Genomic DNA, 14,217 nt, shown 5'->3' on the forward strand with positions numbered 1-14,217 from the left:
TAAAAATAAAGTGTATTGGACAGTAGTTATCCTGCTTTAAAGCTAGCTATAGTTTTTGAAAGAGTTATTTTCATAGTGCTAAGTACAGAAACTAGAAATGCTAAATCAGACCTGGAAATTTTATGAATAGATACTTAAGACATCTTGTGTCTAAAGGTCTGCTCCTGCTCCTGGTGAATTCAAAGGGAGGTCTGCCTTTGACATAACAGGAAAAGGATCAAAACTGGGAATCTTGCCTGGGAATCTTGCCATTTATACTGTGATCTCAAGGACACATTTCAAGTAATAAAAAGTCTACCATCCTCCAACCTATATAATTCATTCAGTTTCTATGTAACACGAAACGTTGGAACATAAAAATGCTTAACATGTTTTAAAATGTTTAACATTCTGTTTTCAGAATAGCCCCCTACCTAATGTTTACATTGAAACGCATAAGATCAGTCTTGCATTAAGAAAAAAAAATAGCATGAAGAATCCCAGAGTCTGTATTACTATCTGGTTAGCAAAAGTTATCCTGGTTAAAGAAAGCTACTGTGAGAAGCAGAATGTTTTCATGATTCTGAACAAGGACTTGCCATAGACCCCAAACTCTCATCTAAATCTCATTAATGGCAAAAGGATAATATGTACTGTGGACAATCTATAACTTCTTATGTGGAGTCTTACGCATTTAGTTCCTTCACAGCTGAGGAATATACATAAAACTGACAACAACATAAAGCAATTTTTTTGTTTAACACGTCACAGTCATTAGACAAGGTCCCTGCTGTGAAAAACTTGTGCAGTATCAATCTCGGGTAGGCCCTGAAACTCTGCAATGCACTGGTAGACCATCATGTCTGGAAGTTCACCCAAGCCAACAGGACTCAGTTTGGAGGCAGAAGTCCATCCAAAACAATGCATTGTAGGGTCAGAGCCTCAGAATGTAAACTACAACTTTATAAATAAAACTATTTTCACTATATATTCATATACCAAGTCAGCAATGCATTGTTAACTACAAATCTAAAAGCAGCCGCAGCAATGGTATCGTAAGAGTACTTAGTCATGTTTAATTAAAACTGAACGCGGGAGAGAAAGCAGAGTCATTGTTCCTACTCCAACTTCTGAATCTCTGAAAACAGGCCAGTGGTCACCTAACACCTCTGCTGAAATGAAAGTTACATATTACATGCATCTGTAATGGAGAAAGATGCAGGTAGACACAAAAGGATTTGTCTGTTTTTCTTGGTTTAAGCTTACCTGTAAATGTGCAATTGTTTTCCCAAAGGCTTTTCTTTGTTTAACATAATTCCTTGTTTCTTCAAACATGAATTCACAGCTTGCAAGTGCCATATCAGCAATCAACAGCCTTTCCTTTGAGACACAGAAGTGATAAAGAATCTGAGAGTTCCGACCCCCCCTTCCCCCCCCCCCACACACAGAGCTTGGGAAACAAAAGTTTAGTTATGTCTGTTTTGTTTGTTTGTTTGTTTTTATCTGTTCCATTAACATTTTAACAATGCTGCATAATTGAAAATATTGTCACTGTAATGGACACAACTGTCTTTGTGGGTCCTGATTTTAAAAGTTCTTAGTGACATTCCAAAGTTGCATAAGCAAGTCTACAGAAAAGGAAAAAAATCTGAAAGTGAAATGTAATACCCCTACTGACTCAATGGAAACAGTTTGGCTCAAATTTGTCAGTAGTTTAGTTTTAATCTTTCAGTTCAAATGAAAGAGTAATTTAAACAAGTTTTTGAAGGACATTGTCTAAATACATTGACAAGTTTATAATTTTCTTCCCATGCTCATAAACTATGAAAACATTTAAACTAAAATCCATGTCCTAAGGAATTGTTTTTATCTTAAATAATCTGGTTCATTATTGTAGGCATACTTATGAGCATTTTTTTTCAAACCACTGAAATATTTTCTTTAAAAGAGCTAAATACTGTATGGAATTTGTACAGTGAAACAGTAGGTCTCATATTTGACAGTGTAAAATTAAGTAAACCTCATTTCTGTTAGATGATGCAACTACAAAGCCATAGGTTTTGCTTTATGAAAAAGCAGAGTCATGATTTTGGTATCTTAAGTTTCCTTTGCTCTTCCAAACATGCATTAACTGATCAACTATGTTCAGTTCTACTAATAATGACTCATTCTGGGTTCTACAAAATGCTTCTACTTTTCAATTTTCTTATGAAATAGTTTGAGAACGAAGTCTGTCTATAATATAATGTACACACTTGGACTGAAGTGGAGATGAACGTAGGAGATAGCTGTGTAGAGAGTCTCTGGGTTAAGCTAAAAGGGGTAAAAAACGAGGGTGATATTATGCTAGGAGTCTACTACAGGCCACCTAGCCAGGTGGAAGAGGTGGATGAGGCCTTTTTTAAACAATTAACAAAACTATCCAAAGCCCAAGATTTGGTGGTGATGGGGGACTTCAACTATCCAGACATATGTTGGGAAACTAACACAGCGGGGCACAGGCTATCCAATAAGTTTCTGGACTGCATTGGAGACAACTTTCTGTTTCAGAAGGTTGAAAAAGCTACCAGAGGAGAAGCTGTTCTGGATTTGGTTTTAACAAATAGGAAGGAACTAGTTGAGAACTTGAAAGTGGAAGACAGTATAGGGGACAGTGATCATGAAATAATAGGAGTTCATGATCTTAAGGAAAGATAGAAGGGAGACCAGCACAATTGAGGTAATGGATTTCAGGAAGGCAGATTTTGATAAGCTCAGAGAACTTGTAGGTAAGGTCCCATGGGAAGCAAGACTGAAGGGAAAAACAACTGAGGAGAGTTGGAAGTATTTCAAAGGGACGTTGTTAAGGGCCCAAAAGCAAACAATTCCGCTGTGTAGGAAAGACAGAAAATATGGCAAAAGACCAGCTCAAGGAGATCTTGCATGATCTCAAAATAAAAAAGGAGTCATATAAAAAATGGAAACTAGGACAAATAACAAAGGATGAATATAGGCAAGCAACACGGGAATGCAGGGGTAAGATTAGAAAGGCAAAGGCACAAAATGAGCTCAAACTAGCTACAGGCATAAAGGGAAACAAGAAGACCTTTTATAAATACATTAAAAGCAAGAGGAAGACCAAGGACAGGGTAGGCCCACTGCTTAGTGAGGAGGGAGAAGCAGTAACAGGAAACTTGGAAATGGCAGAGATGCTCAATGACTTCTTTGTTTCAGTCTTCACCGAGAAGTCTGGAGGTGTGCCTAACGTAGTGAATACAAGCAGAGAGAGGGTAAGTTTAGAAGATGGAATACACAAAGAACAAGTTAAAAATCACTCAGGAAAGTTAGATGTCAGCAAGTCACCAGGTCCTGCTGAAATGCATCCCAGGATACTCAAGGAGCTGATAGAGGAGGTATCTGAGCCTTTAGCTATGATTTTTGAAAAATCATGGCAGACAGGGGAGATTCCAGAAGACTGGAAAAGGGCAAATATTGTGCCCATCTATAAAAAGGGGAGTAAGAACAACCCAGGAAACTACAGACCGGTCAGTTTAACGTCTGTCCCAGGGAAGATAATGGAGCAGGTAATTAAGGAAATCATATGCAAACACTTGGAAGGTAATAAAGTGATAGGGAATAGCCAGCATGGGTTTATGAAGAACAAGTCATGCCAAACTAATCTGATAGCTTTCTCTGATAGGATAACGAGCCTTGTGGATAAGGGAGAAGCGGTGGATGTCATATACCTAGACTTTAGTAAGGAATTTGATACGGTCTCGCATGATATTCTTATTGATAAACTAGGCAAATATAACTTAGATAGGGCCACAATAAGATGGGTGCATAATTGGCTGAATAACCGTAGTCAGAGAGTTGTTGTTAACGGTACTAAATCCTGCTGGAAAGGGATAACAAGTGGAGTTCCGCAAGGGTCTGTTTTGGGACCCATACTGGTAAATATCTTCATCAATGATGTAGATATTGGGATAGAGAGTACGCTTATTAAGTTTGCAGATGATACCAAACTGGGTGGGGTTGCAACTTCTTTGGAGGATAGGGACATAATTCAAAATGACCTTAGCAAGTTAGAGAAATGGTCAGAGGTAAACAGGATGAGGTTTAATAAAGAGAAATGCAAAGTGCTCCACGTAGGAAGGAACAATCAGTTCCATACATACAAGATGGGAAGCGACTGTCTAGGAAGGAGCATGGCGGAAAGGGATCTAGGGGTCATAGTGGACCACAAGTTGAACATGAGTCAACAGTGTGATGCTATTGCAAAAAAAGCAAATATGATTCTAGGTTGTATCAACAGGTATGTTGTAAGCAAAACTCGTGAAGTCATTCTGCCGCTCTACTCTGCACTAGTTAGGCCTCAGCTGGAGTACTGTGTCCAGTTCTGGGCGCCACATTTCAAGAAAGATGTGGAGAAATTGGAAAGGGTACAGAGAAGAGCGACAAGAATGATTAAAGGTCTAGAGAACATGACCTATGAAGCCAGGCTTCATGAACTGGGCTTGTTTAGTTTGGAAAAAAGAAGATTAAGGGGGGACATGATAGCGGTTTTCAAATATCTAAAAGGGTGTCACAAGGAGGAAGGAGAAAATTTGTTCCTCTTGGTTTCTGAGGACAGGACAAGGAGTAATGGGCTTAAAGTGCAGCAGGGGAGGTTTAGATTGGACATTAGGAAAAAATTCCTGTCAGGGTGGTCAAATATTGGAATAAATTGCCATGGGAGGTGGTGGAATCTCCCTCTCTGGAGATATTTAAGAACAGGTTAGATAGACATCTGTCAGGGATGGTGTAGACGGAGCTTGGTCCTGCCTTGAGGGCGGGGGGCTGGACTCGATGACCTCTCGAGGTCCCTTCCAGTCCTATTATTCTATGATATTCCACTGGCAGAAGAGCTGCAGGTGCATTTGCATTAATCTTTAGAAGAAAAAGAGTCAACGCTGCACCAAGAGGCTTATAAAGGGCAAAAAGAGAGTATTTACAACTATTGAGCTGAGTGAACAAGTGTTGAGATGATACCACAGTTGTTTGTTGCATTTTATTAAAAAAAAAAAAAAAAACCTGTTCTAATCTTATGTTCTTCACACCAGTGCTATTGATAGAGAAATCTGGTCTTGAAATCAGGTGTGAAAACTTGATACATGTATTCCAGGGGTGGGGAACCTTTTTTCTATCAGGGGCCACTGACCCACAGAAAAATCCGTCCGGGGCCACACACAAGCCCCCCCAAAGAAACAAAAACAAAAAACCCTCTTCACTCAACCTACCTATACTCAGGGCTATATTCATTTTTCTGGAGGCTTGAGACTATTAAGATTGTGGGCACCCCCCAGGCTCCAGAGTGGGGCAAGTAAGAGGTTCAGAGTGCCTGAAGGGGCTGCAGCTGAGGCATGGGATGGGTGCAGGAGGGGGTGAGGGCTCTGGCTGGGGAGATGTTTGGGTGCAGGAGGGAGCTCCAGGGTGGGGCCAAGAGTTTGGAGTGCAGGAAGGGTTTCAGGACAAGGTCTGGGAGGTAGTGATGACCAGTTCCCCTATGAATGGGGGGAGTCAGGGGAACTGCAGCCCCCCACCCTCCCTAAAGGGTGCCTGGAGAGTAGAAGCCTGGGGCAGATCTAGCTGGAGTCGGAGGGAGCATGCCCCCAGCCAGACCTGTTCACCTGCCTGATGATTCTGTCTCTGTTCTGCACGGCTTAGAACACATGTTCATACGGGAACAGTGCTGGCTGGTCATCACTCCCACCCAGACCTTCTCCTGAGCCCCTTCCTGCACTCCAAACCCTTGGACCCAGCCTGGAGCTCCCTCCTGCACCCAAACGTCTCCTCCCCAGCCAAAGCCCTCACCCCCTCCTGCACCCATCCCATTTCGCTCTTCCTCCACACAACCTTACCTTCAGGAGCGGCCTAAGGCCGGCTGCGGCAGCTGGCGCCTAGGCGGAAGGTGTGATCGGCGCCCCCGCCTGCACGGCTGTAAATGGCCATGACGTAATCACGCGGTGCCCGGGCCGGCAGCGCCCTAGGCAACTGCCTAGTTTGCCTAGGCTCACGGGCCGCCCCTGCTTACCTTGCTTTACATTATGGTAAGAGGAAGCTACACACCGGATTTGGTGGTCCTAGCTCTTACCTCTAGGCAGAATTCTTTTCTATATGAATCGGAAAAGGGGCTTTAGCCTCTTCTGCCATGCCCTGGAGGACTGAACCCTGACCTTGCTTTAATTTATGAGAAGAGGAAGCTGCCTGCTGAATTTGGTGGTTCTAGTTCTTACTGTTTGTGAGGAGTTCTTGAATAAACAGACTCACAGACAGACTCATTCGCTTGCTCACAAGCAAACAAATTCTCATATTGTAGATAACAACATTATGTGAATAGAAACCATTAGATTGCAAGCGATTTCACTGACACTCCAAGATGCTTCATTTCGATTTGTAGTGCACAATTCCTACCACAAAAAAATAAATAAAGTATCAGCAGACAGCAGCTGTAAGCATCCTATCGCTGAGACTGAGGAGTCTCAGCATAATCCATAAACTGTAGGTGTCAATTCCAAGCTAAGACCAAAATAAAGTCTGGGCTTTTCCTGCGCACAGTGTGGGTTTGTGTCAGCCTTACCTGAGGGAGCTCTCTCATCAAATAGTAGAACCCTTTGTTCTCTTGTCCAAGCAAGGCACTGGCTGGCAAACGTACATCTTCAAAAAACAACTCTGCTGTGTCCTAAAAGTGGTTTTAAATAAAATCCCGGTGAGGTCAAACACTCTATTCCTCAGATTTTCCTCTTCTCCAATTTTTAACTTCAACAGCCCAAATTACATATATTCACTGGAGGCTGTTTGCTTTCAGTATAAATTCCACTCAACCGCAACTCAACCTTTCAGTCTAATTTAGAATATCCTGCTCTGGCAGTTAAAACTATAAACGGGGAAGTATTACTATAGCGACCTTTGATCTTTACTGAGAATACCCCAGGGAATAGCAAGTCCTTTTAGACTGCCTCAAAGTCCCACATATGGTAAGGCTTGTATGACTTACCTGTGCTTTCAGGCCTATTTTGTCTAGCTTGCGTCCTTTGATGAATCCTTTCATTCCATTCTCCACCAGAAAAAGGCTGATCCCATGGGCAGGGGAGCGGGCTTCACGGTTTGTAACAGCAACCACAATCACTAAATCAGTCATCCAGCCATTAGTGATGAATACCTGGAAGAAAACCAAGACGGATTAGAGCTGCATGTTAGCTGGCAGGTAGCTAGAAAGACTACAAAGTAGCAGTACACGAACTGTCACATATTTCTACAAATGAACAGTATACAAGAGAGGAAAGCTGTAAGTAAGTGTCCAAAAGGTTTAAAAAGTCCAGATGCATATAGCACGTGCTTCTGAACAGATGCTATAAAGGAGAGATGGATTCGGGCAGCATAAGTCGGATCTGGTCTACGAATACCCCGAAGTTAAAGAGTGCTAGGGTCTACTCTGACCCATTATAAAGAGAGAGGGCAGATTAAGAAAAGGAACCATATTTGTATTTGTTTATTCCAAACATTCCTAGAGTTCAGAGGAATTTAAATTCAGATTTTTAATTCAGTCTCATCTCTATTATAAAGATTCATTATTGGGAGGGTCTTCATTACTATAGCAAATCATAATTCTGTACAACATGCTGTCGACCCATATTTATCATTGAATTAAACACTGATGCATGCCAAAATGGATAGAAACTTACAGTTGTCTTCATTGTATCATCTATTTAAAAGTCAAATTCTCATAGAGAACAACAGGCAGAACATGGGTACAGACATACCAAGTATAAAAATTGCTCAGATGTCTTCCCATGCCAACTGAAAAAGGATGAACTGCCTTGTCTTGCCTAGGTTCAGGCATGCAATCGATTATCTAGTTAAATATATTTTACATACTTATGGACAAGTACACATAAACACTTACAGTTTTATTATTTTATTATTGCAATGACCAAAAGCCACAATCTGGACAAAGCTCCACTTTGCTAGTCTCTGCAAACATACACAGATTTAGCCTATAAATATGCCTAAAAATAACAGGCAAGTCACATCGGAGGAAGAATCTTTGAAATGTACTGACATCAAAATACTGTTACTACTTTGTGCTTTCATCCAAAGATTTCAAAGCATTACCATACAGGCAAGGATAATCACCACCACTTTACAAATAGGGAAACTGAGGCCTAGGATGATATAATTTTCTTAAAAGTAAAGAAGTGACTTAGTGGAAGAGACAGGAACAGAATTCAACTCCCTGGGTCTCCCTTTTTAATTACTAAACTATGCGGTCAACTACCATTCATTTTTAAAACAAAATTTTACTAAATCAACCACCCCAATATTCCAAAGTACCTGGACCGAGCTGTAACTCTTAAGAGGTTTCTGGTTTTATAAGTTTTCAACTAACAGCAACATCATTTAAAAAATTTTTAGAATGACAATCCCCTACTTCAACCATCTTAATTGTTTATATTAGGGATTAAATGAGATGGCTACACACTGTCAGCCTTATGGCACCTTGGCATGTGGTTGGCATCTAATATCGAATTTATCCCATACACTGAACAATACGCTCATTGAATAAAGATTTAGTTTTTGTGATGAAGCGGTAAAGGCTTCTGTTTATTTCCTTCAACCAACAGGGAACCGTGGGATGGCTATTCTGCTACGAACTCCACTTAACTAAGAAACAGTCTGGCCCTTGGCTATATTGTGCAGACTGACTAAAACCAGTCAAGGAAAAGAGCAAAAGCTTAAGACTGGGCTGTTTTTTCGTTCTATAATAAAAGCGGCAAAGGAAAGAGTCTGCTCTGCTGATTGACCCATAAATTGTCAGCGTAAGTCCAATGGCTGGGGAACGTGAACTCTTCTGTAAGACGTAACTGGTACAAAAGGAAAAACCAAGGGGTAGAAACACTACATGCTGTGAAAACAGCTGTAAAATCAAGTAAATTCTCTCACTTACTGAATGAATTCAGTACCCAAGCACCATAAGTTAGAACACACCCATTCACATACCTTACTTCCATTGAGAATCCAATCACTTCCTTCCTTTTTTGCGTATGTCCGTATGCCTTGCAAATCACTAAAATTAATTGGCAAGAAAAGCAAGTTACTTAAGAGAACAAGCCAACAGCGGCATGAAGTTTACATTTAAAAATTAATCCCTAGAATAAAATAATGGAGTGTGGCGCTCAGAACTCCTCGTGGATAGTGCTATGCTCAACTGTAGTCCAAAACTAAAATAGGATTCACAGATCTGAAAAAGGGGCTAGAGAATACTATGGAAACAACAAGAGTGTTATATATATATATATGTATATATATATATATACACACACACACACACACACACACAGACACACACACACACAGACACACACACACACGAATGGCGAACCTCCGCATCTTCAGTGCAGCGCGTCACTGTTTCACTTTCAAAGTGACATATCTGTTCACAGCAGAAGTACCATGTGCACAAATAACATCTATCAGCTCAGCAGCATCTTATGTTAACATGGTCCATCAATTTAGAGCTGCCCCAGAAACCAGATTTGAGCCGCTCAGCTTGGCAGCCTCCACATATGGCTAGAGGTGAGCTTACAGTTCTCATGCTGATAGGCTTTTGCGATTGCTAAGACCAACAGACACACAGCATAGAAGGTGCAGCTCCCCGATTGTGCTTCGTGCTCCCTTCTGCTCAGCAGAGCAGAGACAAAAGCGAATGACCTTGAATCAGTAATCTCTACTCAATAATCCTATTGTCTACACTTAAGACTACATGAATGATAGCACCGGAACGAGAACTCTATGCTTTACACAATTCAGGGACAAGGAAATAGGCCCTCTTACGGAATTCAGAAAGCATTCTGCAGAGCAGGGGTGGCCGACCCATTAAACTAAGAGAGCCGAAACAGCGGCAGAAAAAATGAGAAGAGCCGCACCAGAATTGCTGATTTAAAAAACAAAACAAAACAAAAAAGACACTGCCCCTTTAAAAACCATGGGTTAGGCTTTTTGGCCACATCAGGCTCCTGCCGGCTGACACCATTTTGCCGCGCTGGACAGCTTCCCTGCACCCAGTGAGCACAAGGAGCCAGGAGCCATTTATAGGGGCGCATGGGGCGACTATGTGAGCCGTACTTTCAGGGTTATGAGCCGCTGCGGCTCGTGAGCTCCCTTGCTGTAGAGCAAGTCAGGCCTCCCTTAATGAGATATTACATTTCACATTAAAGAATGTCTATGCATCAAGTAGGCTAGCGACTGTTTATGCACAATCTGAAACAAATACAAACTCCTATTTGTCCCAGGACTGATGGCAAGATCATGAGTTTGGAACAGATAAAGTTTGAAATGACAAAGCTGTAAAACAGCAATCCATAATTCAAGCTTATTTTTGTGGATCCACCTATTCCGGGCTACTGCCTAATCGATACAGTGGTCATGTAACTGACACCTTTGGACTTTTTACACAGGGAAATTAGGTGAACAACCTGTGTATAAAGCCTATCGTTTTTTGCTTACCTGCCAGCCCCCGGTTCTGTCATGGCTATAGCACCAATACATTTGCCTGCAGACATTTCAGGGATAAACCGCTCAATCTGCTCTTTAGAGCCATAGTTTGCAATGTAAGGCATGACGATATCTGAATGAAGGCTGAATCCTGGGCCAGTACAGTTAACATACATCCTTGAAGAGAAAAGAGTAAACTTTAGAAGAAAGTGTGACTGATTTATATAGAATAGTGGTAGAAATGTAGCCGTGTTAGTCTGGTGCAGCTGAAACAAAAAACAGGACTGTGTAGCACTTTAAAGACTAACAAGATGGTTTATAAGGTGATGAACTTTCGTGGGCCAGACCCACCTCCTCAGATCAAATAGTGGAAGAAAATTGTCACAACCATATATACCAAAGGATTCAAATAAAAAAAAAATGAACACATATGAAAAGGACAAATCAAATTTCAGAACAGAAGGGGGATGGAGGGGGGAGAAGAGGGGGAGGTAAATGTCTGTGAGCTAATGATATTAGAGGTGATAATTGGGGAAGCTATCTTTGTAATGGGTAAGATAATTAGCGTCTTTATTCAAATTTGAGTGTGAAGTGTCGAATTTAAGCATGAATGACAGTTCAGAGGATTCTCTTTGAAGTGAAGTCTTAAAAGGTCTTTGAAGCAGGATGCAGGTAATCAAGTCGTTGAGACAAATGTCCTTTCTGGTTGAAATGGCAAGAAACTGTTTTTTCTTTGTGATCCTGTCTGATATCTGTTTTGTGGGCACTGATCCTTTGGCGAAGTGTCTGAGCTGTTTGTCCAATGTACATAGCAGACGGACACTTTCGGCACATGATTGCATAAAGTATATTTCTGGATGCGCAGGAATATGTGTTCTTGATCTTATAACTCACTTGGTTGGGTCCAATAATGGTGTCAGCAGAGTAAATATGTGGACAAAGCTGGCAACGGGGTTTGTTGCAAGGGAAGGTACCAGGGTTGGTATTAGTGTGGTATGTCCTGTGGTTGTTGGTTAAGAGGCTAGGTGGTTGTCTATAGGAGACTATGGGTCTGTCTTCCAGAGCCTCTCGGAGTTTAGTATCCTGGAACAGCATAGGCTGTAGTTTATTGATAATGTGTTGGGGGCTGTAGGTGATGACAAGTGGTGTTCTATTGTTGGTTTTCTTGGGTCCTGTTTTTTGTTTCAGTGATTTATATGTTCATTTTTATACATTTAAAAAGCAGAGAATCAAACTGAAATAAACATACAATAAAAGCAGTCAAAACCCACTAACACAATTTTAACTTGTGACATCCACGTTCTTATTTATTTATAGCGTGTATCTTCACTGCCAACTAGCGGATCACTCATGAGTCTGAAGAGAACATTTTCCCTTCCCTTTCAGCAGTCCTAAAAATATAATACTATTTAAACAAGCATCCTAAATATCTAAAGTAAGGGGCACCTATGCAATCTAAATAATCATTACCGTGAATAAAAAAAACTATGACTGACTGTGAACATGCTCTCTTTGCGATAGCAATCAGGAAATCGTACAAACACGTTTTTTAATAATACCAATCCAGTTTATCACAGTGGTCTTGTACTTACTGCTCCTCCCAGACCACTGCTGAAGAGAGGAGATCCCCTCCAATTCCACCATGCTTTTCTGATATGTTGACACCCAGCAGTCCCTGTTGTCCAGCTTTTTCCCAGAGCTCCCTGCTCACCTGGCCAGCCTTCTCCCATCTGCAAAGGATACAGAAACGAGAAGTTAGTGGAATGCCCCCCATGCTATTTGTGCTTTGCCACAGCTGCTGCTTTACACCCGAAAAGCTGCTACCAAGTTTCAGTGCTTAAGAATAAGACTTTAAGTCTCAGAAACCAACCAACACCACAAGGTAACATTTAACATGTATTTTACTAGCTGGGGAGAGGTATGCTCCTTGGACTCACGCAACATACTTAGGATCTGTAGTCTCCAAGTCTGTGCATTAACGATTAAGTTGCCATCACAGATTTACCCATAGCAGGGCTACTCGACATGCGGGCCTCATGCAGCCCATTTTTTTGCAGCCCAAGGTGGGAGCCAAAACAAAAAAAATAGTCAATATAATGGTCTTCTGTCGATACGTGTTTTAGTAGTTAAATTCCTGGACAGTCATTGGTCATTAAAAGTGCTGTCCTATGGGTGGAAATCAGGTAATTATTGCATTATATTAATATCAGCAGAATTGACTTAAATGGGGCCTGCGTGTTGTGCAGTCTTGCCTTAATCTTTGTGTTCATGCCTGTCAGTGTGAAAGAAGCTATATACATATATTTGCATGTACATGCAACCACACTTATGTTGCGGCCCTTGGCATGTGCTGCGAGTATCATTGTGGCCCCCGGGGCTTCCAAAGTTTAGTAGCCCTGACATACAGTATGGTAGGTGGTAAAACGCTAACTTCTGCTTCCAATTTATAATGTACAATTTCCTTAACTGTTATAACTGATAAACTTGTGAACACTAGCATGGATTAATTGGTATTTTGGTAAATGGATGTAAAATAGTTTGGTAAACTGATAGCATAGGAGCTTCTGGTAATTAACTAAGAAGGAGAACTGGAGACTCAAGACAGAGGTTTCCTATCTGTGGAACGTTTCTCCCTCAGGCTCTATGCTAATAGATAGCTGGTTGGCCTTCTGGCTATAGTGCAAGACTCATATTTTCAGCCAGGCATACTAGTTCAGAGGCCTTTTATCAGCTGCAACTGAAATGGATGTAAAGCATAAACAACAGACACTTCACTGACTAAGCAATATCAAAGCGACAGAATTTTGCAAAAGTAAGATACATTACACGGCAAGACTCTGCACGTTCTAGAAGACAAATGTATGCACTAGGGATAAGCCGAGGCTTATCGGGTAGTTGAGTCACTACTCGACTAGTCGCTTCCCCCGCTCGGTATCAGAGGAAGCAAGGGGGGAGGCAGAGCAGGAGCTGGTGTGGGGGGAGCCGGCTTAAAAGGGAGGGGAATGGAGTGACCAAGGCCTCAGGGAAGGGATGGGGCATGGCCTCAGGGAAAGGGCAGGGGGTGGGGCAAAGGAACCCATCTTAAAAGCTGGCTTCCCCCAGCACTGTCTCTGCAGGGGGACAGGGGCGCAGAGGGAGAAACGGTGCGAGTGGGGCCTCAAGCAGTCCCCACTCACACAGGAACCCCCCGCTGCGCCTCTGCCTTTTAAATGTCGCAAGAGCCCCGTGGAGCTCATGCTACATTTAAAAGGCAGAGGTGCCACCAGGATAGTGAGTGCCCCACTCCCACGCCCTTATCAACTAAGCAAGTAGTCGACAGAAAATCCATCGACTAGCTGGTTAGTCGAAAGTGAACATCCCTAGCATGGAGGCTAGTTCTCCGGAAACCTTCCTTGGATTATCAGCTTAAATGTAAAGGACAAACCCATCTCCACTGGATGATTTCTTAGAGCAGTGGTCCCCAAACTAGGGGATCACGGAGGAATGTTCAGGGGAGTGTGGCAGGGTCAGGCCAGGCCCCACCGGAGTGGAAAGGAAGCACCCCCGAGCCCTACTGTGTTTTCATCTCTGCTCCAGGATACAACCCCATCCTGGCCCCAGCTCCACTTCCGGCTCTGCTCCCAGCCCCAGCCCCAACCGCAGCTGCACTCCCAGCCCCGGCCCCTGGCTCCCAGCATGGTGGAGCCTCCACCCCTAACCACGACTCCCCATCCCAGCCATGGATAT

General features: G+C 42.3%; 1 protein-coding gene across 1 annotated transcript in view; it reads right to left on the reverse strand.

Moving 5' to 3' along the window:
- The window catches only part of ACADL (acyl-CoA dehydrogenase long chain), a 31,925-nt gene that overhangs the window by 9,375 nt on the left and 8,333 nt on the right, over window positions 1–14,217 (reverse strand). The window contains exons 3-8 of the mRNA XM_075933926.2: window positions 12,084–12,221; window positions 10,504–10,668; window positions 8,998–9,064; window positions 6,995–7,159; window positions 6,578–6,679; window positions 1,246–1,359 (exon numbers count right to left, since the gene is read on the reverse strand). Coding sequence (XP_075790041.2) covers window positions 1,246–1,359; window positions 6,578–6,679; window positions 6,995–7,159; window positions 8,998–9,064; window positions 10,504–10,668; window positions 12,084–12,221 — 751 coding nt within the window. The remainder of the gene's footprint in view (window positions 1–1,245; window positions 1,360–6,577; window positions 6,680–6,994; window positions 7,160–8,997; window positions 9,065–10,503; window positions 10,669–12,083; window positions 12,222–14,217) is intronic.

This window comes from Pelodiscus sinensis, chromosome 7 (assembly GCF_052426305.1).
Source record: "Pelodiscus sinensis isolate ZL-2025 chromosome 7, ASM5242630v1, whole genome shotgun sequence".
NCBI classification, from domain to species: domain Eukaryota; kingdom Metazoa; phylum Chordata; order Testudines; family Trionychidae; genus Pelodiscus; species Pelodiscus sinensis.